The sequence below is a fragment of the Rhizophagus irregularis genome, chromosome 14 (assembly GCF_026210795.1).
Source record: "Rhizophagus irregularis chromosome 14, complete sequence".
Lineage (NCBI taxonomy): Eukaryota > Fungi > Glomeromycota > Glomeromycetes > Glomerales > Glomeraceae > Rhizophagus > Rhizophagus irregularis.
Genome location: NC_089442.1, coordinates 2,261,431 through 2,289,322, shown reverse-complemented (window position 1 = coordinate 2,289,322; position 27,892 = coordinate 2,261,431). Strand labels below are relative to the sequence as shown.

Sequence of the window (27,892 nt, the reverse complement as noted above, 5' to 3'; positions counted from 1 at the left end):
CTTACTTTTCGAATGGTGCAGATGGCGCATGGCGCACAATCCATACATAATAATAGTGTTGACAGGGCTTCGGAGTTTTCGGACTTTTAAGAAGTTTAAATATAAGATGCGTTTCGCATTTGTAGTTTCACCCGTAAAAATATACTTATGAATCCTATTAAAGAAGTAGAAATGCGAACAAAGAAAAAAAAAATAATTTTAAATAATTAAAATAAGCCAACTTTAAATATTTTATACATGAAAAAAAAATTCTTTTTTTCCAAAATTGCAAAATTGGCTTATTTGAGAAAAGGAGCTATTATTTATAATCACGCATATTTTTATTTGTATACTATATAAGTCCATACTTTGTTGATTCACACTTCACATAAGGATTTAGATATTGTGCTACTATAAAAACAAATTCAAATAGAAATTTAAAAACTGATCAACATACTTTACAAAATCACACTTCTCCTTATACCACCTACTATGCGTTTATTTTCTTTTTTATTATATTATAAAGCTCTTAGCTTTCTCGTAGCATTAGCTTCATCATGTTCACCAGAAATAAATGACGGGAATCTTATTGCAATAAGTTTATCAATCTCTAACATTTGGCGATTCAATATAAATAATATAATCCCGTAAGAAATATGAAAAGAATTTATTTATTATACAATTATTTAACTTGAAAATTAATGAGATGGTCTTAAATTGTATAGAAATGTGGGTGCAAATGTTATAACGTGGAATTCTGATGTCCAACCAGATGATAATGAAATTTTCATGTTGAAACAATCAACAACTGGTGTTTACGAGTTTCGGCCATTTAATGATTTTTCTCGAACTAAAAGTAAATAAATAAAAATTACTTTTGAACGAATATATTTGATTTGTAACTTATTTAACTTTTTTTTCTTAATCGATGATATAGTTATTGAAGGCACCAATATTGTTGGTGATCCTTTAAAACTTAATATTGGGTTAGCATTTAATTCTTTTAATATATTCATATTTACATTTAATTATATATAATAATTATAATTTTTTTTTTAAATCTTAAGCACTAACGGAGATAACCAAAAATTCTTTATTGAATGTGATAAATGTAATCTCGACACCAATTCAGAGAAATGGGTAAAATACCACAGTTCATGCCAGATAAAGGTAAAGAATCAGTTCTTTAATAAATTAATAATTTAATAGTAATAATTAATGCTGTGTTATCCTTAAAATAGAATTCAGCAACTAAACTTTGTGCGAGCGGTAAAGATAATGTTGGCAATGTGACTCAAATAAATTGTGCAACAGATCCAAAATGGTTAAATTGGGATCTTTTTGGGTAAATTTAATTTCAAGTTTGATGTTATTTTCTTGAAAATTAAAATTTAATAATACATTATAACAGGATGTTATCACCTGATGTGCCTAAAAATACATTATCACCAACGACAACTTCTGATTCACCTACGATAGCGAACTCAACGAGTGGAGTCTCAACGAGTGGAATCTCAACGGGTGGAATCTCAATGGGTGTAATCTCAGCGAATGGACTTATAGCCGCAGTTTTTGGATCGATTATTGGCTCAGCTCTTATTTCTTTTATGGTAGCGTATTGGGTTATTAAGCGCAAACAACTCTCTCAAAATGAACTACTTACTAAAAATGATCCTGTTAATGTTCAGGTTATTTATAATTAGACTAAATTCTACGTAATAAGTATATTAATATAATATTACATTAATTATAGCAATGTATAATTGGCAATTCAGCTATCTGAGAAATTTTTTGTTCATGTTCCAATATAAAGTATCTCAACTTAAAGTGTTGTAAAGGTATTAATGTATTAATAAGAAAGTGGGGAAGATAACGAAATAGGATGATCTGTGCTTAGAACGCCTGTTACATTGCTACTAATTTAAAATCTTGTACTATATATACAGCAGTATTAAAACTTCGCTCAGAACTTTTCATTGTATAAACAGTATTTAAATAAAATAAATTAATTGAAAAAATTTGAAATAAATATATTAATAAACAACTTTATGTTTTCAGAGAATAAGGGTGAAAAACTTTAAGCAAAGGTTTTAATTAAACATTACTTATAAGAGAGATTAATACATCATGATCATGATGTACTAAATATCATGAGCTGGTATAATAATGATTTTTCCAAAAATCCATTCCATCGCTATCTCTTTAGCATAGTATCCCGTATATTTATGTTATTATAATATGTATTGAAATAGCATTTTAAAATAATATTACGCTACCGTATTTGCCCAAAATAAGCACCAAAAATAAACATATTTGTACGGTACCCACAAATAAGCAACTCGTTAACAGACAATATAATAAATGTAATTATAATCGAAAGAAAATTATGGTATTCTGGCATTAAAATCAATGAAGGAAATGCTCTATTCTGTCATTAAAAGTATTATCATCCTTTCATTGATTTACCAATTTTCCACTTCTCCCTGATCATAAAATGATGATTTGGCGCAGCTTAATAAAAAAAAAAAGTTGTAATATATTTGTACCCCAAAAATAAGCAACCCTGTAATAAAAAAAGGTTGCTTATTTTTGGACAAATACGGTATTTGAAGAGTATAGTACATACTGTGTCGGTTCGGATAATTTTTGACAAAAGTGAAATGTTAATTTGCAGAATTATTTTAATGACAACAATATAAGTAAATTTAACGAGTTTTTAATATACTGTACATGATCGATCAATCAAAAGTAAAGTTTGGTTGATCAAATCAGTATTTGTATAAGGCAAATTAAAAACAGAGAATTATTACGGCAACCAATGTTAATTGCTCCCTGCTTATAATGTGAAACATCAAATTTACCTGTAATTTACTTTGTGAAATTGTTATATATTATATAATATTTTTTTTTTATTGTACAATGAAAATAACTTTTTCCTCATTTAATTAATTCATTTTATTATTTAGGTTTATGTTTCCTTGCACGTAAGATATTTTTTTCTCCTTTAAAATAAATATTTGAAAAGAAAATAGTTTACTATTTATATCATTTTACAAAATAATATTTATGCTAATTTAAATTTGTACATTAGTACATTAGACGTGAGACGAATTTTAGCGGTGTAACATAAAACATAAATAGAGTGAAGCCGCAGCACACAAAATCATTCAAAATTTTACCGGATTTTCCAAAAAGTTTTTAAACCCGGAATTTTTCAGTAAATTTAATATGATCGTAATCAAACTTTGAACTTTCTGGCCCTTCCAAAGAAACAAGCATTTAGTATCTAATGTATTCCGAATTTCCGATGCAAAAATGATTTCCGGAAATTTTAGATCTTTAAGTTTTTTTTGTACAACTCTATTAAGCAATACACGTGATGATCTCCATGCATATAACCCTACTCATATAAATAGAAAATTTGAAACTGTTCACTCCTGGTAACATTTCTTTTCTTCTTTGCACACACCATGCGTTTATTTTCTTTTTTGTTATCCTACAAAACCTTTAACTTTCTTATTGCATTAGTTTCATCATGTTCGCCAGAAATCAAGGATGGAAATTTCATTTCTACAAGTCTATCATTCTCTTCCAATTGGCGATTCAATATACAATTTTACGTTCCGTAAGATATAAAAGGATTTATTTATTATATAATTATTTAACTCGATATTAATGAAATGATTTTATAGACTTACGGGCTCATTAATTACAACGTTTAACTCTGGTGACCGACCAGCTGATAATGAAATTTTCATGTTAAAACAACCAACAACTGGTGTTTACGAATTTCGACCATTTGTTAGTTTTTATCGAGATTTAAGTAAATAATAAAAAATTATCTCTGAACGAATATATTGATTTGCATCTTAATTAACTTTTTTTCTTAATCGGTGATATAGCTATTGAAATACCAGCTGAAAATATCAATAATGTTGATGTTCCTCTTAAAATTAATCGTAGGTTAGTATTTAATTCTTTCAACATGATATTCATATTTGTACTTAATTATAATCATATTTGTTTTTTTTAATCTGAAGCACTAACGGAAATAACCAAAGATTCTCTATCGAATGTGATGCATGTAATCTCAGTACCAATTCAGCGAATTGGGTAAAATATCACACTTTGTGTTTGATAAAGGTATGAATTCAATCTGTTAATAATTTTAATAGCTTTAATAGTAGCTAATGCTGTATGTACTTAAAAATAGAATTTAGCATCTAATCTTTGTGTGAGCGGCAAAGATTTAGTTATTAATGTGAATCAAACAGATTGTGCAACCGCGTCAAGATGGGATCTTTTTGGGTAAATTTAAGTTTAATTTTTTAAGTTTGATGTTATTTTCTCTCGAAATTAACTTTTATTGTATTATAACAGGATAATATCGCCGGATATACCTAATACTTTATTACCAACGACATCTTCTGATTCATCTAATTCATCTAATTCATCTACGGTGGCGAACTCAACGGGTGTTATCTCAGCGAGTGGACTTATAGCTGCAGTGTTTGGATCGATTATAGGCACAGCTCTTATTTCCTTTATAGGAGGGTATTGGGTTATTAAGCGCAAACAACTCTCTAAAAATGAACTATTTACTAAAAATGATCCTGTTAATGTTCAAGTTATTTATAATTAGACTAAATTCTACGTAATAAGTAATTATTTTAAGTTAATATAGAATTGTATAATATTACATTAATTATAGCAATATATATTTGTTCAATTCAGGTATCAGAGAAATTGTTCGTTCATGTTCCAATATAAAGTATCTCAGCTTAAAGTGTTGTATCGGCCTGAAGTAGGCGTCCGGGCCGATCAAGCCTTCGTTATGAGAAAATTCGTTAATGTTATAACTAATTTTTCGGTATGATAAAATGAATTAAAAGTGATAAAATTTGCTTATTTGAGAAAATTTTCATAAAAACTATATTAAAATTATTTTAATTATCTTACAAAAATCTTCATTATATTAAAAAAAAAAATCGTTTAAAGAAATTCGTTATAAAAAGAGACCATTTACAGTACATTTGTATAATTTTATTAGTAAAATTCGGTGTAACAAATTTTTTATATGACCGCACTAAAGATTCGTTATATCGTGAAATTCGTTATAACAAAATTCGCTATAGAAAAGGCTTACTGTTGTAGTTACATTGCTTTTAATTTAAAAAACGGATATGGATGAAGGGCTGGCGCTCTTGTTTGATGAACCAAAGGAAGAAACTCTTATGGAAAGCTTTGACAAGAAAACTCTTAATAAAGAGGACAAACTCCCATTTACAAGAGAAAATAGTCAATCACGATGTGTGTGATGGAGGCCTTCCAAAAATATCAAAGCAAAATCCCAAAAACCCGTCGAGCACTTACGTGAGTTTGTCTTTTTTTGAATAATGATCATCGCATGATTGTTAATATATCTGTATACTTCTTAATCCCATAGCCTGGGATTGCCGAGTTGAATCCTCTCACGTATCTAAAGATCGACCAGAATTATACCATAGAGCCGGCCAAAATTAACTACAGATTTACTGCGCCACCTGAACCAATTGTACAAAACAAATGAAACAAATTTGGAAGAGTAAACCAAAATGTTATCGTATAAAAATAATGCAAGTTTATAACAAATTTATTTTAAATGCCATACAAAAATATTGCAAGTTTATTATAAACATTGTATAAATGGATGCTATATTAGCTTAGTTTACATTTATAATCACGTGATTTTGTAAAACCTGGCATAATTGGCTAAGTATAGCATAGTATTAAAAATTTGCAGGGTTAGGTGATACTTGTATATATGTAGTATAGTCTAGTTTAATAATACTCTAGCTTGTTCTCTGTTCTTGTCGATATTATAAAATAAAAAAGTATGTATTAAAAGATTTTCAGGGTTTAATGTGTAGATGGCTCATGCCGAACAATTCATACAATTCATGGATAATAATATAAAATTTAGGGGTTTTCGAACTTATAGGGAGAAACGTTTCTGATTTGTAATTCACCAATTAAAATAGGTCATATCATACATGAGAATTCTATTAAGGAAATAGAAATGCGAACAAAAATTTTTTAATGTAATAATGAATTAAACCAACTTTAAATCTTTATATATGAAAAAAAATTTATTTTTTCCAAAAATTGCTAATTACCTTGTTTCTGAAACATAATGAGAAAAGCTATAAATAATCACGCATAATTTATTTGTACACAAAATAATATATTTTTTGTTTCACAAACTTCAATTGAAAATTGGAATATTGTGTAACTATAAACAAATTCAAATAATTCAAATAGAAAATTAAAACTGAACTTAAATCACACTTCTTTGCACACACATTATATCACATGCGTTTATCTTCAATTTTATTATTCTATAAAGCTTTTAGCTTTCTCGCAGCACTAGTTTCATCACTATGTTCACCGGAAATCAATGATGGGAACCTTATTTCAATAAGTTTATCACTCTCTAACAAGTTTCGATTCAATATAAATACCAGCGACAACTTCTCCTGATTCACCTACGATAGCGAACTCAACGAGTGGAAATTCAACGGGTGTAATCTCAGTGGGTGGACTTGTAGCCGCAGTTTTAGGATCGATTATTGGCACAGCTATTATTTCTTTTATGGCAGGGTATTGGGTTATTAAGCGCAAACAATTCTCTAAAAATGAACTACTTATTAAAAATGATCCTGTTAATGTTCAAGTTATTCACGGCTAGATTAACTATTCTTAATAACTTTATTATGTTAATATAGAATTTATTTAATATAACATTAATTTAGCAATGTATCATTGCTTTTAATTTAAAAACTAGTAATAAATCTTCGCTTAAAAGGACTTTTATATTATTGTAATGCATACCGGAATAAGTAATTTTCAGAATACAGTAAGATTTAAGAATTTTCAGAACTTCTCATTGTATATAATATGTCACATACAGCATTTACTTTCATAATGCAATTAATTATTCAATAAAATAAATCTAACATAATTATAATGAGAAATTTATAAATATTAAATTAGCGAGTTGGGATAATAATGAAATCAAAGAAATTAGTCTCACTCACTTTCTAATCAATTCTTTTTAGTTCTTATGTTAATAAATAACTTTATGATTTCAGAAAATGAACCGAAAAATCTTTAGGCAAAGGTTAAAAACTTTAGGCAAAGGTTTATTATTTATAAGAATGATCTAGTATGAAATACTGATGCGCGTTATTAAGGTGTAACAACACATATAGTACCGTACCGCAATGCCTTAAGATACCCCCTTTGAGAACACCCCAGCAAAAAGGCCCAGATACAATATATGGTAATTCTGGTGGAATTAGGCTAATTTTGGCCATGTATCTCACAAAATGTCCATGGGTATTATATAATTTTTTAAATCAAGTATTTTGTATTATACTCGGGGTATCTTAAGCAGTGCCGGTACGGTATATGAAAAACCTTTATTATTTCTTTTTAAAAACTTGATTTATATCTTTTAGGTATAATGATTTTTCCAAAAAAAATTCTTAATTGCATCAGGATCATCGGACTTGAACCTCGGCTATTCCGCATAATCGCTATCTCTTTAGCATAGTATTCCGTGTATAAACATGTATAAACACACATTATAACATGTATTGAAATTAGGTCTTAGAATAACATTACAAGCACGCTATTCGAGGATGGAATATTGGTGTAGTACATGCGTGATGGTTCTATAGAGCCGTATATTAATTATTTAAATTGATATATCTTTACGCGTATGAATCGATACAATTAACCTTTAATTTATTTTAGTGAACGATATTACATGAAAATATTATACAAGTATCAAGAAATTTTTTCATTTCATTTAATTAACAAATGTATTACTTCTATTTTTATCTTAAGTTTTCGTTTTTTTGAAGAAATGTATATTAAAAGCCTTCGGACTAATTTAAGGCAAAATGGGAATGTTAATTTGGCGAATTATTTTAATCACAACAATAAATAAATTTTAAGCACAATAAACAATATTTAACGAGTTTTTATTAATAAAATACCAATATACTGTATTTTAATCTAATAAGCCACATTATGTTAATTATCGATTATTCGATTTATCGATCCTCCAATTAGTCGTGACCGATAATAATCGATCAATCAAAAGTAAAGTTTGTACTGTATTTGTAATAAGGCAAATTAACAACATAAAATTATTCCGGCAACCAAATATGCGAAACATCAAATTTACCTGTTTTAAAATACTTTGTGAAATTGTTTATATAAATAATTTTTTTTTTTTATTGTACAATGAAAATAACTTCCATTTTTCAGATGAATGTAGATGAAATGTTTACCAATTGAATTGAGATACTTAATAATTATAAAATTATGGATGCCAAATAAAATTGTTAAATATTTTACCAAAAAATAAAACGAATATATTCACAACTTTGAAAAATCATTGTATTATTTAGGTTTATGTTTTCTTGTAAGATATTTATTGCTTACTAATTATATATCACAAAATAATATTTACAATGATTTATGCTAACTTAATTTGTATATAAGACGTTCGAGACGGTGTAACATAAAACCATAAACAGGAAGCCGCAGCACACAAAAAATTTTTTAACCCGGGAATAAATTTTCGGTAAATTTTTTTAATATGATCATAATCAAACTTTGAAGCGCATTAACAATCTAATGCATCCATTCCGATACAAAAAATGAATTTCCGGAATTTTTAGAACTTTTTTTGATCTTTTTGGAAATTTTCGAAAATTTTTAGTGAATTGTGATAAAATTTATTTTTATTATTATTCTATTAAGAAATACACGTGATGATCTCCATGAATACATTATATGTCCATATTAAGGATTATTTATCGTTTTAGTAAACTGTGTGGTACTCCACTTATCTCCCGCACGTTAGCCAAAACATATAAATAGAAAATTTGAAACTGATCAGCATATTCCCTGGTATTTCTTTTCTTCTTTGCACACACCATGCGTTTATTTTCTTTTTTATTATTCTACAAAGCCTTTAACTTTCTTGTTGTATTAGTTTCATCATGTTCGCCAGAAATCAAGGATGGAAATTTCATTTCTACAAGTCTATCATTCTCTTCCAATTGGCGATTCAATATACAATTTTACGTTCCGTAAGATATATAAGAGGATTTATTTATTATATAATTATTTAACTTGATATTAACAGTTAATGAGATGATTTTATAGATTTACGGGCTCATTTATTATAACGTTTAACTCTGGTGACCAACCAGCTGATAATGAAATTTTCATGTTGAAACAACCAACAACTGGTGTTTACGAGTTTCGACCATTTGTTAGTTTTTATCGAGATTTAAGTAAATAATAAAAAATTATCTCTGAACGAATATATTGATCCGCATCTTATTTAACTTTTTTTCTTAATCGGTGATAATAGCTATTGAAATACCAGCTGAAAGTATCAATAATGTTGATGCTCCTTTTAGAATTAATCGCAGGTTAGTATTTAATTCTTTTAATATATTCATATTGTACTTAATTATAAATCATAATTTTTTCTTTTTAATCTCAAGCACCAACGGAAATAACCAAAGATTCTCTATCGAATGTGATGCCTGTAATCTTAGTACCAATTCAGCGAATTGGGTAAAATATCACACTTCGTGTTTGATAAAGGTAGTGAATTCAATCCGTTAATAATATTAATAGCTTTAATAGTAGTTAATGCTGTATGTACTCAAAAATAGAATTTAGCATCTAATCTTTGTATGGGCGGCAAAGATCTAACTGCCAATGTGACTCAAACAAATTGTGCAGCCGCGTCAAAATGGGATCTTTTTGGGTAATTTAAGTTTAATTTTTTAAGTTTTATATTATTTTCTTTTGAAAATTAAATTTTATTGCATTATAACAGGATAATATCACCAGATATACCTAATACTTTATTACCAACTACAACAACTTCTTCTGATTCTTCTAATTCATCTAATTCATCTACGATGGCGAGCTCAACGGGTGTTATCTCAGCGAGTGGACTTATAGCTGCAGTGTCTGGATCGATTATCGGCACAGCTATTATTTCTTTAATAGTAGGGTATTGGGTTATTAAACGCAAGCAACTCTCTAAAAATGAACTACTTACTAAAAATGATCCTGTTAATGTTCAAGTTATTTATAATTAGACTAAATTTTGCGATAAGTATATTAATATAGAATTTGTATAATATTACATTAATTATAGCAATGTATAATTGTCAATTCAGATATCAGAGAAATTATTCGTTCATGTTCCAATATAAAGTATCTCGAATTAGAATGTTGTAAAGGTATTAATAAGAAAATAATGGAGAAGGGAACGAAATAGGATGATCTGTGCTTAGTAATACCCGTATTGGCCGGCCGTACATTGCTTTTAATTTAAAACCTTGTACTATATGTATTAATGCAATTGGTATTTATGTCTTCCCATATCTTCCCATAGAATAAGTAAATTTCCAGATTATGCCCAGAATGCGTAAAATTTAAGAATTCTCGGAAATTTTTTTTATTTTATTTGTAAATTATTCACATTTCACTTACCAATTAACTCTTTTTTCTTGAATTGAAATATTAAAATTAAACACTAGTCAATTTTTTTGTCACTAAAATTATTAAATATTTCAATTAAAAACTTTTGGAAAAATCATTATACCTAAAAGAGGTAAATAAATTTTTAAATGATAAAAGTCATTTATTACTAAAGATTGCGTGCATAACCTTAAAGAAAAAACAATTACCTCGAACAAAACAATCCAAACCAAAAATTTAAAAAAAATATACTTTACTTGGTTCTTTTCAATATTTCATGCTCATCAGCACTGATTCACTGAAGAAGTGCTAAAAAGTATTTTTACTTTTCATTAATCATTATAGTAAGAGACAATATTATTTACTACAATCATTTTAATAGTGTCAGTTTTTTTACTTAAACTTTTCCTATTTCCATTCGCTAGAACTCGAATGATAAAAATTAAGCCATTTTTCAACTCTAATCATAAGAAATACGACAAGATATTCTTTATTTCTAAATCGAACAAAAATCCATATATTGAGAGATTTCCTAATTCCAGTGCCAAAAATATTCAATGAAATTAATGAAATTAGAAGTGATAGGAAAATGAATATTATCTAATAATAATTTTCAAGTTATGATAAATTTTCACAAGCCTTTCAATTTATTGTTTCTTTGTAAGTACATTCTTTCGTGTTTGAATACAGTTGGTGTCATCGAACAGGCTCAAACACTGAAAGAAATAACTTTGAGGATTTAATTAAAAATCATGCTATTTTTGTAATAATATAACCTTTTCTGTATTATCTGTTATTAATAATTTACGCGTATATGATATAATAGGTGAGACGAATAGTTATGGAGTCGATGAGTACGCACTGTGCTCAATAGCCCATAAACCTTGAGGTGAGCCGAATAGTCGTGGAGTTCTGTTCCGATGTTGAGTGGAGTATCAGCGCTAAAACAGGTGTTGAGTGAGGATTCTGGTTTATAAAATTCGCATTCTTTTAGAGCCAAAGTCCTTTTTTTGATATTCTAACTCGTCAAATTTTGAAGGCAATTTAGTAACATTATTTTCTTTGTCATTATTATCATTATGGTATTTATCCTCATCTTCAGAATCATCTGAAATATTGCAATTGCTTTCTTTGCCTTTTTTTTACTAGAACTTGCACGCACATTTTGTTTCGTTTTATGGGAACTGACTTTGTATTATACTTTTTAATTTCACTGCGAACATGCACGAAACTGAAACCTCCTGAAACCCTTTAGGTTTAGGTATATACCGAAACTTAGTTTCGGAACATGCATTTATTTTTCGAATCCTAAATCCCGAATCTAACCCGAAATTCCCGAAACTTTTGTATACCGAAATATAACTGAAACCTATTAGCTCACTATGTTTATTACATAAAAATATATTACAGTAATAAAAGATTTTTACCGGGGTGATCATCACCGTTGGCCAGAATTAACAATTTTTACCGGCACTATATTTTTTTATGCTGGTCTGTCATCAGAATTTCAGTCACCGGTGATCATCACCCCCGGTGATAGTTAGAAAAATTCTTAAAAAAATTATGAATTAAAGTTACTTGTAACATAGTGCTCTTTGTCTAATTCGTCTCCTTGCTCAAAAAATCTCTAAATTGGCTTCCACCAGTACTACTTGTAGACTTTGTTTTTTTTGAATTTTATGGTAAACTACCCGACATTTTATTACTTAAAAAAGAGTAGAAGTCTTCTAAATTAAGTCAAACATCGATAGTGAGTTTGGAATTGGGATTGGAACCCTCACTGTCGTGTTTCGGAATTTGTTTAGGGTTTCGAGTGAGGTTTCGATTCGTATATTCCGAAACCTGAAACTTTCGGAAATCCTTTCAGAGGTTTTCAGGCCTATCACGTTTCCCGTTCCTCCCTTAATTCTCACTTTTTATTCGCGGGAGTAGTACTAGTTTCCAAGTTTTTTTTGAAAATGATGAACACGACTTTATAAGTACCTATTTTTATTAGTGACAGGACGATACTATGTAAAACTAACATTTTTTTTTGATTAACCGTTAAGTAAAAAAAAAAGTTATTTAAAGAAAAAATAAAAAAAGTACCGTATATCGCGGGCCATAGTATCCCGGGTATCTTGCAAAAATCGGGTTTGACCCTATACCCCCGGATACTAAACAAACCTTTAAAAATTCCGTTTTTTGCGAATATCTCACAATCTACCGGTTCAATTTGAGCGAATCTTTTATTTTATTTTGAAGAGCTCAATGAGAGCTATCAAACAAAAAAAACGATGGCTCTAATTTAATCACTGGATCAATTCCATGAAATTTTTCAAGAGGGGTACTATACATGGGGGTACTATGACCCGCGATATACGGTAATAATAAAATTTCTCCAGAAAGATCATATCAAATAAAGGAATAGAAGGAATCTATAAACAGCAATCTAAATATTTGTATCCGGACGTTAAACAGATGTCTGTGGATTTATCCTAACCAGATCCAAACACTGCAGTATATGACTACTTCAGAATTGATTGATTGTGGAATCAATTAATGAATAAAGGACTATCTGGTTCATTTCATATACCCGACATTCAACATTGATTTTAAGTCTGATATATATACCTGATTTGTGACCAGTTCTTGGCGTAGACTTCAGATCAGTTTTGTTTAATATAAAAATCAGGAGGAAAATCGGTATCCTGATATTTTGATAGATATATAATAGTTATTGGGTAGGGGGGTTGAAATATCACCGAACTGCGAAGCAGTTCCGCCGGAATGTTATTCCAAGGAACCGTCAAGCAAAATCTACAAAAAAAGAATGCATAGGAACGTTAATAAGCGTTTCCTTGAATAAAAAGTAAAAAGAAAATTGGCAAACAACACTTCTTCAATGAAACAACATACTCATGTTCTAAGGGTATCCAGGATGCCGAAGCTTTACAAAAATTAAAAAATAAGAAACGTTAGTGCGTTTCCTAAAGCTAATGGCGAGTGAAAAAAAAACCTACCATCCAGAATATTATATCAGAGAAGCAGAAACTACAAAAACAATATAAAAGAAACGTCAGTATGTTTCTGCTAATGGCACCTCCGCTTTAAATAAAAGAACCTACCATCACAAATTTCGTTCCAGAGAAACCAGAATCTAAAAATAAAAAAAAAGAAACTTTAGCACGTTTCTTAGTGTTAATTTCAAAAGCTCCACCTTGAAAACAACGTACCGGTATCCTAAAGGCTAAAGGTGTTCACGATGCCAAAACCTACAAAATTGAAAAAAAAGGAAATGTTAAATTCGACTGAGTCCTAAAGGTATCCGCAACGCCGCCGAAACTTACAAAATTTAAAAAAAAAGAAACGTTGGCACTTGGCACGTTTCTTAGTTAATTACAAAACTTTCTCCCAAAGAGCCAACTTACCGTCCAAAAAGTCCTCTCCGGAAGAACAGAGCCTGTAAAAAGAAGAAACGTTAGTAACGTTCTTGAAGTCAATTTCGAAATTCTACTTCCGAAAACTAACTTACCGTCCGAGAGTCCTCTCCAGTGAAGGCAGGCGGTTCAGGATCGTCTTTCCAATGAACTGTCATACAAATCATGAACACGACGTCTTCTTCGTACTTTGCATTAGGCACCTCACCCGTTTTTCGTGATCTATATGTTTCGGAGAACAAGAGTGCAATCCCATGAAAGTGCCAAAGAAAATAATGGATCGTTATAGTCATCCTCATTTATTGGGTTATAATTATATACAGACACTTGAAAGGAATAAGTATTTGGCGACGAATCCCTGTAGTATTCATATGAATAATCACTTAATACCGCAGAGGCAATCTTTTCTCACAGGCCACTTTGCGATAATAATATTGGGGAGTTGGATCGTCAGAAGCTGTACAAATACCAATTTCATAAACTGCCTTTAATACATTATACCGATCAAAGTGATTCCATGTACTAAAATGTATATATGTCTGCTTTTCTGTATGGTATCCTTGAAGTGGAAAGGCACTAATAGTCTCAATTGCAAATTTCGATGTGTTTTGGAGAGTGTTAACTCATATTTTTACTAACCTAGTTTAAACGGAGATAGAAGCGACTTTCTAAGTACTACGGAATCAAAGAAAGGTTTGATATCAACGACATTCACGAGTGCCTTTTGCCCATTGATCAAACTACCACTAATACGCAAATATATGCGGATAGTCGGATACACCATTTGTATATTTGGTATCCATCACTCACCTCAGTAGCATAAAATGTACAATATCATTGCAAGGAACACCAGCTATGGATTTGGCACCATCATAGCAAGCGAGGGAGTATACATATAAACTGTACTGTACGAAGTGAGAACTCACCAATCAGATTTTACTGTACGATAAATAAAAAAAATTTAAAAAATTTGAAAAGTATACAATGAGTTATGATTGGCTAAAATATTTTCGTACAGTACAGTTTAGCTGACCGTACAGTACAGTTTATCCATTTACCTAAATTGATAAAGTATTTCGCTTTGATCAGTATTATTTAATGCGGAAAATTTGAGTCCAGAAAAATAATCATCTACCTCGGAGTATTGATCATCAGCGCTAGTGTTTGGATCCGAATCCGGTTTGACCCGGGTCAATCCGGATAAAGTGCGATTATCCGGGTAAAAACCGCGGTTTTATCCGGATTTCGTCGGATTTTATCCGGATTGCAGATTTCGGATAAACTGTTGTATTTCATGAACTAATGATCAGAACTTTATGATTTATGGCTTGTTTGAAAGCTCTTAGTGTTACAAATACGATCATAGTACTCAAATTTGTTGATAATTGGATTTAATTCCACCTTTTACAAAATTAAAGTTTTTATCCGGATTGAGTAATTATTTTATCCGGATAACGGTTTTTATCCGGATCCAAACACTAATCAGCGCCCCCTTTTTCGGGGCAGGCTCGGAAGAATTTGCTGAGCCATGAATTGTACGACAGAATAAATGGCAGGTCTGTGCGACATATTAATTTTCGCATATCAGATATAACCAAAAGAACTTGCGCATACTCCTCTCTGAACAAACGCGAGAAGAATGTGAAATCCTTTGTTGCAACACAGGACCTACCGTATATGTTAATATTGACGACAAAAGCATATATTATGAAGGGCTGAGGACTTTGCAATTCCGAGATCTACACGAGTTAGCCAACTTTGCGTCTTGCAGTTGTGATCGCTAAACTAAAAGAACCAAGATTCCGTTTTCATGTGCTTTCGAAGGCTTCTTGACATCATACGATAGCGATAATCATCTTCCTTATCTTCTGCGTTCGATCTTTTTATTTTTCCGCGGATAACAGTAACGAGATATATAGTGTCTAGGACTGGTATAAGTTCAGCCAATTCCTGTAGGGAATCTCATTGATGTCCCATGTAATGAAATAAAGCAATTATGTCAAGCCAAACGGTTGGTATACTTGAAAGAGTAATTAAAGCCAGATTGGGGTCAGATGTCTCTTTAAGCATTCGTCAAATTCATCCCAGAAGTGTTTGTGAAATTATGGAATCGCAGACTCTGATTTACGATTTTAAAAAGCACCTCGGGCAAGCTACTTCCATGTCACCGTGTATTCCCATTAATAATTTTCAGTATTATGTAACGCGGTATATTCGCAATTTTTTATGTATTGTAAGCAATGATATATTTTATCAAATAAAGAAGCTTTCTTGCGTATGCAAGCTCCAAACGCATATAACCTTGAATATTTTTTCCGTATTAACAACCATGTCTGTTTGTGAAGCAAGAAAAGGCCCATCCGTTCTTGAGGGGCAAAGGGGACAGGTATTGAGACAGCGCACCTTTCAACATGATCCAGTCTACGATATACACAGTAAAGAACATATCGATGATCTTGTGCATGTCACAATTCGGAGCGATCTTTTTAAAAATGTAGAGGGGGCAATGGTAAAGACAAAGGCATTAGCTAAAATGGTTATATACGCCGGCGCCAGTATTGATTCGATTAGGAAACGCCCAAAGGTACCAGACATTCCAGATGTCTTTTATGATTTAGTAGAGGCATTCTATTATTCGTTACGAGAAGGCGGTGAGACTGACTCTGGGAATGTGATCGCTTGCTCATGCAGATTTTACTAAAACAACCGGATCATTTGCCGAGTCGACTGCGCAATCAAGAAAATCATAGACGTCGTGAACGAGGAGCTGTAAGCTATAATCGAGGGTAAACAGGAGGACTTAGTGGCGGGTTTCGTGCAAAACGTAATGCAACTCGAGAGTTCCCACCATACGAATACAAGAAAGAGGAAGGCATCTGAAGCGTTTGATGATTTCGACTATCTATATGGAATCGTTACTACAGGTGAGTTCTATACTATGTGAATCGGAAGTGAGAGACGATATCTAATGTAATTTTTTCTGTTGTTTCATAGCCACGGATTGGTATTTCCTCATGTATACGCCAGAAAGAATTTATTGCTCGAAAGCCGACTACCACATAACACTTACCGAGGATATTTTGGATGATGATGCGGAACTTCGCTGAGGTGTTAAAAAGGTTATGGAGGTGATCGTAGGTTTGTTGTCGAAGTTGATGACTCACCAAATAGTAAGAGAGCAAGGACGTGGAGTAATCATGTAGTCCGCAGTCATAAACATAGAAAATTTATCAAAAAATAATATGTATCACGGGCGTAAACTTTGTATTTATTTTTTTGCATGTATTAATAAAAATTTTTTACACGACACCGATGAGATTTTCATAACTACCGTGATCTTGACTTGCGATTACATAAAGGTCAAATCCACTGTCAAAAAAAAATTGCAATAAAATTTCGACAAAAGAGCATTCAGCTCCGAAACTCACGTGATTTTATGATCGTGAAGATTCTTCACGGTTAACGGTTACATCTAATGATGCAATAATACATGATGTATAAAGGAGCTAACTTCTGTTTATTTATCCCGAATGAATTCCAACTGATAAATAAATGCGCAGTAACGTTAGACATCAGTATCGCGAGAACTCCAATTTTATTATATTCACTTTTATCTAGTTGGCCAGTCTCTTTCTTTTCAATATACTCAATTACAAAATAATATTTTTCGCTTTTATTAGTAATAAAAATGCTATGTAACTTGCCTAATCTACAAAATTTAAAAGTTATATGTTCGCATAAATCCAAAAAAAATTTTTTAATACTAAAACTGCATCATTTTTGCAGATAACAAATTTTGTCTTCATACCCACAACGATTGATGGTTACAGATGAATAGTCATCTGAGTAGAGAATGTACCAGAAGTTTTGTTTTAATTCATTTACTGTTTTAGAATTATGTCAGAAGTCAAGAATAATCCATTCTTTTAATGGAATATCTTTATACTTGCCATTTTCATAAAATTGGTTTGCATGCTCAGCCAAATGGTTACCCTCTCATGTGAGCTCAATTCCCCAGCAAATTTCTCCATTAATATAATAGTCAAGATAACCATCTGAGCCAAACACATAACCTACATTGGCACTTATTGATGCTCCAAGTAGGACTACAGAGACTGCTAATCTGTATCATTCATTCTGCCATCCTACTTCATATAAGCGTGAATTAACATCCCTTCCATATGATTCTGACAATATATGTTTACTCATGCACTCAATGCTTCTAATTAAGAATTTGTTAAAGTCTTGTCTTGTAAGGTCTCTTTGTAAACTTTTTAAATTAGAACTGATCATATGATGACTCAGAATTATTAGCAAAATAGGAGTGGTGAATTTTGGTTGTGTAGAATATACATCCCTTACAAGTAGACCTATCTTAAGAAAATTCTTGATAATAGGATCTTCACAGTCAAAATTAGAGGTGATTCCATTTCAAGTGATATATATCATATCATGAATTAATTCACTATCATTAGCACTTATGTTTCAGTTAACAATTCAGCATAAAGCACGTGACTCTGTATATAAATAATTTTCCAAAGTTAAGAGTCCATTTTTGAAATAATTGTGTAGTAAATCCAAAATTATTTAACATAGGCCAGCATGTCCATTAGTAAGTCTAAAGATTGCATTCTCAATTGTCTCAAGAATTTTAAACTTTGGGCTACCACTGATAATATGCATAAGTCTGAAAATAATTTATTACAAGATTCTTAAGCTCATTTCTTATTAAAAGTAGGTCTTTTAAACTAAGAGAATAACTATCACCAAATTTTATAGATGTTAACTAGTGTTGATCTCCGTAAATAGTTGTAAGTCCAAAATCAAGTAAATATAATGGTTGTAAATCAAAATTACCATCTTTTAGCTAATAACAATAGTATAGTAGTATTTACAGCCAATTTACAACTTATATTTATAATATTACAATTACTAAAGGTTATATGTAATTCAATATATAATAATTGTTATTTACGGTAACCAACCTTAGTGTTGATTCTACCTTAAGAGTTGGGTCATATATACTGATAAGAAAAATATGAATATTTTTAGTATATTTGCTTAACATTATCATCTTTATGCTATTTTAAAAGTATCGAGCATATTTACTATAGACTATTTGTATTTTGTTAATAAATATGTAAGCAGATTCTTTTTCAATAATATTTGTCCAGGTATAGTCCACTTCTTTTTTCCAGAATTTTTCAAAAAGTTTTTCATCTTTACATGATCTGGCAAGACTAATATATATGGAAATACAATTGACTTGGAAATGATCTCAGAGTGTCTGATCAAGAGTGCTTTTATCTGATAATGAAGGACTGCGTAAAAGACTAACATGATTTCCTTTTATGAAATCAATTATCTTTATCCAGTTTTTCATAAATAATTAAAAGACTGTCATGATCCTTTTTTGACTCTGTAGAATATTGATATTCACACTTCTCTTTCTTTTGATTTTTACTTTTCCTATTCTCTTTCGCTTTCCTTTCCTTAATTAATAAAAAATATGTGAAATAATGTGAATTTCTTATTCAAGAGGTAAACTATTGGAAGACACTTACTAGTAGTGACAGGCAGAGGTGGTTAGATGATGATATTAATGATATATTTAGCAGGTACTTCTTTTAAAAGATAGTCTGGTTCATTAAAATATGCACTAGCTGTATTAAATAGATTTAACTCTTCACCTTTAAATTCTTTTTTAACATTATTAATGTTTATTTCAACTATATATATATATAATTTTTTTAATAATAAAAAGATAAAAACAAATAAATTATTAAATTGTAAAGTTATTATTAAATTATAATTTATTATAAATAAATGGGAAGTGGTCAGTAGAAAAAGAAAATTTTTTTTATCAGTTTACTTTGTCAATCATACATGAACATGGGAACAAAATTAGCTTAATAACCAAAAATCTTAAAATTTTTAAATTTCCCCCTTTTCTACTGACCAAGACCCCGCTTACTTATAATAAAGGTCACCATAGAAAATTGGCCCTTTACTAATAGTTTTTACCTTACTTTTTTCTTAAATTCTATTGGTTAATTAGCTAAAAAGAAAAAAAATCATAAAATGTAATATAAAATTTCCTTTTATAGTAGGATCTACAAAGATTTTTACCTTAGGCCTGGGGTGACCTATTTTATAAGTAAGCAGGGTCCTTACTAATCACCTCTCAAATAATAATATTATAATATAAATAGATAAATAATATAATAATATAATATAAATAAAAAATAATTTATTAATATAATTATATTAAAAAATTATTGTTAATTTAATATTATTATAGAAAAAATAAATTTGAAAATTTTACTAAAATCTTTTAAAAAGTTTTAGAATAATAAAATCAGCTAATAGATAATATAACAAATATAAGTTTTCAATAAATTAAGATAATGATAATAATAATAAAAATTTACTAAATTCAGTAATTTTTAGTTAGCTATTATATCAATTACAATTAGTATCATTTTTTACAAAAGATCTATTTATAGCAACCTGATACTTAATTAAAATAAAAGTATAAGAAAAAAAAAAAACTAGGAAAAAAGTATAAACTGCTAATTTTTTTATTAATTAAATTAAACTAAAACAAAAAGCTTTATTTTTATAAACTAAATTTACTAAACTTATAATTAAAAAAGTACAAAAAGGCAAATCAGTAATTCATTTATCACCAGTTCAGCAACTTCTAATAAGAGCAAAAAAAAAAGAAAAACCAGTTACTAAGAAGAAATGCATATATAATCATAAAATATCAATTAATAATAAGATTTATACTTATGTATATCAATAATATTATTCTATAAAAATTCCAATTTACTATACCATCTGAAGTTTTATTATCAGATGCATTTATTACATTATTTATTCATTTTTATTCTGATCCAAACTATTATGGATTTGAATATCTTCAAATAGTATTTTGCTATCTAATTTCTCCATAAATGGAAAAAAAGAGAAAGATTTAAGTTATATTATATAATATTTTAGATTAATTAATAAAAATCCTAATAATAATAAATCTATAGTAAACTACTTAAAATTAATCTAAAAAAATATTGAACTTTTTTAATTTCAAATGCATTGCCATCTGAAAACAGTTGGATATAGTTTTATTTTGATTAAATTATTTAATACTACTATATAAAAAAATTGTCAAATGAAAAAGTGTAATCATATAATAGAAATTAATAATTCAATAAAAATTTTATTGTACATTTAACTTGTAAGTATAATATAACAGAAGAAATTTATAAAAGAAAAATGCAAGAAATGGAAAAAAATAAAAAAAGAAACTAACAAACTATCATTTATATATTTTAAACTAATCCAACTATTAAAAACTGCTGTAATTAAAAATTTATAGGAATTTTAGTAAAAGATTAATAACCTATTTAAGGTTGTTGGAGAAACTAGGGGATTTTGGCAAGTTGGCAAAATGCCGAAATGGTGAAACTTTACCGAAACTATATAAAAGTCTTATTAAAAGTTGGCGAAACTCTGGAGAAAAGTGAAACCTGACGAAACTTATTATAAATGCTGAAACTGCTGAAACCTTGCTGAAATTATAATAAAACTATAGTAAAATTTCGGAGAAACTAATTGTAAAATTTTGAAAAGGTTTAGACAAGTAACCTTAGATCTATTAGTATTTATGAAAGTTTTATTAAATTCATTTATAAATTTAATTATAATTATTAATTCCTAACTGCTAAGTAAAAAATAATGCAAAAACTTTTAGCTAAAGGATATAATCAAACAAAAAAAATTTTGATTAATAAAATGGAAGAAGTAATTTCATGTTTTTTAACTATAAATTTGTAAACAGCTAGAAATCAAAGTAGCTATTTAGAAATAATATATATTCATTTATAGAAAATTCATTTCAATTGTATGAAATAATACTTGCAATCAAATATTGCAAATAATATTGTCAATTGCTTAATTAATATTATATATTAAGAAAATTCGAATTTCAATTGTATGAAATAATGCTTTTTGCAATCGGAAATATTGCAAATAATATTGTTGAATTGCTTAATTAAATTATATATTAGTAAAAATTTATTGAAAAAATTCTTACTATACAACAGATAATAATTCCAATATGATTCTTATTGGTCAATTAATGAAAAAATTTAATTGATTAAAGAAAAATTACAACTTTTGCAAAATTTAAATTATATATTGATAAAGTAGTAAAAAAAAAACAAAAATGATTTTAAAGATTTATATATTACAATACTATATATATTATATAAATATTAAACCATAATAATTAAATTATTGAATGAAGAATAAGGATAAATATAAAATTGTGCAATATAATATTTCTAAATCTTTAAATTAATATTAATTATTTAATATTTTTTTAAATAAAAATTGCTATTAAATAAATAGAATATTAAAAGTCCTTTACATTTATATATTCTGGTATTTTATTAAATCCATTAATTATTATAAATATATTAAAAAATGTTTTGTTTGAATTAGTAAAGTATTTTATTTATATATATGGATTATATAAAATTATTTAATTCGTGATCCATCTCCGAACCAGTGAAAACTACTAATAAATTTCGGGGAACTGGTTTTACAAATTAATTATAACTTAAATGGCTTTTGAGCTGATTCGCCCAGAATTTTTTTTTTTTTAAGTGTTATATAATAATGTTCTGGGTATATTGAATGATAAATTTGCATCGTCAAATATTAATATCACAAGTTTGATCAACATATACTTGCCATTTAAGGCTACGTTGTTATACAAATTGGCGATATTGCCTAAAAAGTAACCAGCCAAATTTGTATTACAACCCGGCTGAAAAATAGTATAACCAATTGCTTAAAACCGAGGGAATCAGGATCCATCAAAAATTTTTACATTGAACGATTAGTTAAAAAATTTTTTCTTTAGCGACGCTGGATTCCGGCCTTTAAAAATGCCATAATTATTCAATACAAGAGGTGTGACAATCACAAAATTGATATTTTTTTATTAAAATGTTATTTATTTGCTGGTAAATAATTTATTTAAAGGTTATAAATAAGAAAAAACAAAAAAAAAAGTATTAAAATTATTTATTTCTATTAAACACAGGTCGTACTATATTGAGTGGTGTATCTAGTAATTTTGCAGTTCTTCTAAACTACTTTTCTCTAATAATTTGTAAGTTCATTTCACATTTCCTGCGTGCTATATCTATTGCTCTTATCTGAATTTCCCACTAAATTAATTTGCAAAATAATTCCCCAAAATGTATTAGTAGATTTCACTGGTTTGGAGACGGATCACGAATTAAGTACTGTATATATCATAATAAATTAAATAAACTATTCAATAAAGAACTTTAGTAGATATTAATAAAAAATTAAAATATTTAAATATTAAAAGAAATTCAATTTCATTTAATAATAAATTAAATTTTAGATTAGTAAACAAAAAGTATTTACAACTTATTCTTTTCTACCTATAATTAATAATTTATTAGAAAATTACTATCAGATAAAAATTGAAGAAATAGAGCTAATAATTATAAAAATTTAAGGTATTTGGAAGTACAGAAAAATGTATTGAAAGCAAAAATTTGATTTCTTAAACTATAGCTTTTGCAAGAACCTGAATCATATATTGGTGAAATAGTTAAACTGCTATTTTTTAAGTAGAAAAGGTATAAAGAACTATTGGATAAAATTAAAGAAATAGAGTTGATAATTAATGAAAAAATATAAAATACAATTAATGTATTATGGGTAAACAAGCTATTGGTGCTATAGCATATAATCAATTAAGAAGAATTGATATATTATTGTTTATTTATTTACAGCAACTTATGGTTAAAATAAAAACCATAGAGTTAGTGGAATATGATAAATTACCAGGTATAAGGCAAATTGCTATAGTTGCAGTTATGAGTTTTTTAAGTTATGATATTGAAGATGCTCTTATGTTGAATAAAACATCAGTTAAGTAATAAGAAAACATGTTGCTAATGAAGAGATATGCAAATAAAACTTATGATCATATTGGAAATCTCCCCGTATAAGAGATTTTAATATAATAGATTCTGATGGTATAGCAGAAGTTAGAGTTAAATCAAAAGTTTAGTTACGCGCGCGTATATATTATGCCCTACAAATTTAAATTCCTATCATAAAGAAAAGTCTGTTTTTGGTCCTAAAAATCAAAGTATCAAACAAAAACCGAAGGTCAATGTTTATTATGGAACTCGTAATTTAAAGAATGATCGATCAATATTAATTTCTTATAATATCGTTTCCTTTTAAATCTCTTTTTATTACTATGTGAATTAAAACAAAAAAAATCTAAATCTAACGCCTCATTGATATATAATAATAATAATATAAAAATCAAAAAAAAAGTGAAATAAAAACATCAAAATTAAAACTCCCAAATTTTAAAGCGAAATATTAAATTACTAAATAATAAATTAAAAACTATTATATTAAAGAAATAAGAATTACAGGTAAATTTAATACAAAATTATTTATTGTTGAGAACAACTATTTACGTAATCTTCGTTATCATAACCATAATCATAATCATCATCATAATCGTCATCATATACATCATATACTTCAACATTCAGCTGACCATCTTGTTCTAAATAGTCAAAATTTTTTTCATGAATTTTCATATTATTTTCTTCTTCAAGAGGAGAAAAAATCAACAAACTAAATTTATAACAATCAAATTTTTTTGATAATTCATCATCTTTATGTTGAAAAAAATAATTATTTAATTCTTTTTGAGAAGAAATAATAATTTCGTTATTATCTGAATTCAAATAAGTTAAACCAAATTTAAAATTTGCAGGTATATTAAATTGGGACCGAATTTTAGTACTAAGTTGATCCCATGTTGGTTTTACACTTGTTATTACAATTGAAAAAGTTGTGGGTGATGAAGTAGGAGAAAAAGAAGTTGAAGGTATACTTTTAAATATTAATCGTCTAGTTATCGTTAAATTTGGTGGAGAAATTGGAAGTGGTATTGGTGGTAAATTTACCAATTGATTTAAAACTTCCAATGGTGGTGGTTTATATGTTACTTTGAAAATAGTTGTCATTATTAAAAAAAAAAAAAACTAAACAAATTTTTTGAGAAAAAAGAGATTTTTTTTTCCTGGAGACTGAGGATAAAGTTTTACATTAAAATATATACATGTGGCAGTTATTCCATTTTAATAAAAATATAACAAATTATGGAAAGGATTTACATATAAATAAATAATTACTTTATTAGTTAGCACGATCCTTTCATTAATATAAAGAGGCTTTATTTATATAACCTCCTTACATTCTATTTCTTTAAATAGTTTAACATGGATGCATTGTAATATCGAGAAAGTTTGACGATAAATTACGCCAAGTAACTGCGGTGGTTAGTTACGTAAATTGTGGTGTACGGGAGGACATGTTTTCTTTAAATTTCAATTAGGAGTTATGGGGTGCTCTAATATTTAATGCACAAAGAAGGTTCAAAAGTTCAAAGTTCAACCCCCTTTTTTTTGTACTTCCAGTAACAGGTAATATGTATCTTTTTCTATTATTAAAATAATTAGAATATAAATAGAGAAACGTCATTTTGAGAGTGAATTCATTAATTATCTCTCATAATGATGCCCATAAATGGGTTTACTAACTAAATCAGGGATAAAAAGAAAGGTGAAAAGCATGACAGTCACCCCATGCCCCCCAAATAAACGTCATTTCTTGACATATTTTACAAATAATGTACTTTCCAAAAAAAAAACTAGAAATTTTTCAGAAGAATTGTAACAAACTATCGTTTTTCTATAATCGTTCGGTTACGAATTATAATTATACAATATTTATAAGTAAATTTCTGTAATCTTGGGATTCAATTTTCGCAATCTCCGCATGATTTAAATTTTATGACGCACAATTTATTAATATACTATCTGTTGTACAGAAAAATGAACAGTGAAGCCTTTTTTAGAAGTCCTTAATAGTTGTCGATCCTGAAATCGCGTTTTGAATTTTTTGTTTCAAAAATTTTTATTTATGTAAAAAAAGAGATATAATTACATTCTAAAATCTTTATAATTTCAATTACGGCGTGATGAAACCGGACATTAAACCATTAGTTCATTTAATATTTCTACTTTGAATTATCCGATTCCTGTAAGTTTTCTAATTTATTATAAAAAATAAATAAATATATACATATCAGATATATATATATACAGTATATTTTAAAAGTTATTTACCGTATCCAATAGGTTCCATTAACAGTTGATTTCGAGGTTTCTTGATTTTAGAAGGTTTTTTATCTGGCTTTAATTAATAAATGAATTTATTATATATTATATATTACAAAAGATAAATATTATCTATATAGTACCTTTAACATAAAAAACGTATAGGTGGTGATAACTCCTAATAAAAATCCTGTATAAAATAATAAAAGATCTTTTTTCATCTCGTTTTAATTAGATTGATTAAAATTTTGCGAAAAATTTTAGAAAGAAAAAGAAAAAGTAAGGAATTTTGGAATTTTATTAAAAAAAAAAAATTTATCATCCATTGATCGATATAATAAGTGAATAATATAAAAAAAAAATTTAAATAATTTACTATTATTATTATTGATGAATAATAATATCAATTAATTCTCATGAAGATGCATCAATTGTCAACAATTGTTCCTCTAAGCCACAATAAATTTACATCGAATAAATTTACATATATTTCATCCTTTAAAAATAACGAAAATTCTAAATATATTTCTGGTAATAAATCAATTAATCATATTTATATTTTTAGACCATTCAATAAAAGGTATGTAAAGTATAGCTCTCCTCAAATGGTAAAAAATTAAAAAATTGAATTATATGATATTTATATCATAAAAAAATATGAATAATCCTTTAATATTGGCATTTGAATTGATGAATGATTTAAAGATTCGCGTAACTGAAATATATAACATATACATTAATAAATAATTTAGAAAACTCGATATAAAAATATAGGAGGAATAAAGTAAGTTGATTACAATTTATAATAAAATAGATATTTCATGTGCTAATTCAAACTAATCCTTAGAGAAGACATGAGAAATTTTGGACTATTATTGATAGATCAAGATGAGTTTACTGGTTAAACTCTGGTCGTCAAATTGCACACTGATGCAATAAATTTGAAAGAAGAAGTTGACTTTATTTGCACCACCAGATAAAGAAATTACTAAGAAATATAGTAACCTCAAATGATGCCACCCATTTCAAATAATAACACCTTAAAAATCGAAGTAAGTTGTTGTTTGATTATTCCAATTACACAAAAATTGAAGTTACTCTCAGTTATTTTAAAATTTACTTAATTAACCTATAAAAATCGTTTAGCTATAATAGAGAAAAAAAAAGCGACACTTGACGGGACGTTATGGTATTTAGGGAAGAATTAACAAAAAATTATAAATAAACAAATGCTGTTAACTATTTCAGGTTTTGGACTTTTTACGCTTTCATTAAAATTCTGCACATTGATAATACGTAAAACTTCATTTATAGCAAATTCCTTATTTCTCAAAAGATTCATTTATAGCACAAGGGTTTACTTCAGTTTTAGTAAGAACTCTTCAATTTCTTCAATTTCACCATTACCTTATTTGCTTTCATCTTCAGTACATAAATTATTGCATTACAAAATAATAACACGCAACAAAAAATGGAATTATGAAAAAGATAATATACTTTTGAGAAGAGTAATAAGATATGGGTGGAAACATTGGGGAATCTTTCATAAGGTTTTACAAATAGATCTTCTTTATTAGATTGTTATAGATATAGTCTAAAATAAATATTTAATAGATTATTCTTATATTAATCAATCATCAATAATTTCATTGACATTAAAAGAACAACAAT

General features: G+C 28.1%; 9 protein-coding genes across 9 annotated transcripts; 7 read left to right on the top strand and 2 right to left on the bottom strand.

The window, feature by feature from the left end:
* Positions 1 to 471: 471 nt before the first annotated feature.
* Positions 472 to 1,762, top strand: OCT59_006187 (uncharacterized protein; the record flags this gene model as incomplete). The annotated part of the gene is made up of 7 exons (XM_066141098.1): positions 472 to 626; positions 705 to 835; positions 917 to 965; positions 1,047 to 1,149; positions 1,221 to 1,324; positions 1,391 to 1,667; positions 1,733 to 1,762. The coding sequence occupies 7 exons, from the start codon at positions 472 to 474 to the stop codon at positions 1,760 to 1,762; spliced, it is 849 nt and encodes a 282-aa protein (XP_065997924.1).
* A 1,687-nt stretch (positions 1,763 to 3,449) lies between these two features.
* On the top strand, positions 3,450 to 4,621 carry OCT59_006186 (uncharacterized protein; the record flags this gene model as incomplete). The annotated part of the gene is made up of 6 exons (XM_025318844.2): positions 3,450 to 3,604; positions 3,672 to 3,802; positions 3,882 to 3,942; positions 4,020 to 4,122; positions 4,193 to 4,287; positions 4,360 to 4,621. The coding sequence occupies 6 exons, from the start codon at positions 3,450 to 3,452 to the stop codon at positions 4,619 to 4,621; spliced, it is 807 nt and encodes a 268-aa protein (XP_025175172.1).
* Positions 4,622 to 5,162: 541 nt separating this feature from the next.
* OCT59_006185 (uncharacterized protein) lies at positions 5,163 to 5,502 on the top strand (the record flags this gene model as incomplete). Its single annotated transcript, XM_066141097.1, has 2 exons — positions 5,163 to 5,289; positions 5,426 to 5,502. 2 exons carry the CDS (start codon positions 5,163 to 5,165, stop codon positions 5,500 to 5,502), a joined length of 204 nt encoding a protein of 67 aa, XP_065997923.1.
* A 3,440-nt stretch (positions 5,503 to 8,942) lies between these two features.
* OCT59_006184 (uncharacterized protein) lies at positions 8,943 to 10,253 on the top strand. The gene is made up of 6 exons (XM_025318843.2): positions 8,943 to 9,125; positions 9,202 to 9,332; positions 9,413 to 9,473; positions 9,549 to 9,651; positions 9,723 to 9,817; positions 9,890 to 10,253. Exons 1-6 carry the CDS (start codon positions 8,971 to 8,973, stop codon positions 10,155 to 10,157), a joined length of 813 nt encoding a protein of 270 aa, XP_025175171.1. The 5' UTR covers positions 8,943 to 8,970; the 3' UTR covers positions 10,158 to 10,253.
* A 3,518-nt stretch (positions 10,254 to 13,771) lies between these two features.
* On the bottom strand, positions 13,772 to 14,745 carry OCT59_006183 (uncharacterized protein; the record flags this gene model as incomplete). Its single annotated transcript, XM_025326642.1, has 5 exons — positions 13,772 to 13,796; positions 13,953 to 13,984; positions 14,057 to 14,183; positions 14,352 to 14,520; positions 14,601 to 14,745. The coding sequence occupies 5 exons, from the start codon at positions 14,743 to 14,745 to the stop codon at positions 13,772 to 13,774; spliced, it is 498 nt and encodes a 165-aa protein (XP_025175170.1).
* A 1,545-nt stretch (positions 14,746 to 16,290) lies between these two features.
* OCT59_006182 (uncharacterized protein) lies at positions 16,291 to 16,662 on the top strand (the record flags this gene model as incomplete). The annotated part of the gene is made up of 1 exon (XM_025318842.2): positions 16,291 to 16,662. One exon carries the CDS (start codon positions 16,291 to 16,293, stop codon positions 16,660 to 16,662), a length of 372 nt encoding a protein of 123 aa, XP_025175169.2.
* Positions 16,663 to 16,788: 126 nt separating this feature from the next.
* On the top strand, positions 16,789 to 17,269 carry OCT59_006181 (uncharacterized protein; the record flags this gene model as incomplete). Its single annotated transcript, XM_066141096.1, has 2 exons — positions 16,789 to 16,885; positions 16,956 to 17,269. The coding sequence occupies 2 exons, from the start codon at positions 16,789 to 16,791 to the stop codon at positions 17,066 to 17,068; spliced, it is 210 nt and encodes a 69-aa protein (XP_065997922.1). The 3' UTR covers positions 17,069 to 17,269.
* Positions 17,270 to 23,725: 6,456 nt separating this feature from the next.
* On the top strand, positions 23,726 to 23,950 carry OCT59_006180 (DNA-directed RNA polymerase III core subunit ret1; the record flags this gene model as incomplete). The annotated part of the gene is made up of 1 exon (XM_025326641.2): positions 23,726 to 23,950. One exon carries the CDS (start codon positions 23,726 to 23,728, stop codon positions 23,948 to 23,950), a length of 225 nt encoding a protein of 74 aa, XP_025175168.2.
* Positions 23,951 to 24,272: 322 nt separating this feature from the next.
* OCT59_006179 (uncharacterized protein) lies at positions 24,273 to 25,070 on the bottom strand. The gene has a single exon (XM_025318841.2). It carries the CDS (start codon positions 25,064 to 25,066, stop codon positions 24,485 to 24,487), a length of 582 nt encoding a protein of 193 aa, XP_025175167.1. The 5' UTR covers positions 25,067 to 25,070; the 3' UTR covers positions 24,273 to 24,484.
* Positions 25,071 to 27,892: the final 2,822 nt, after the last annotated feature.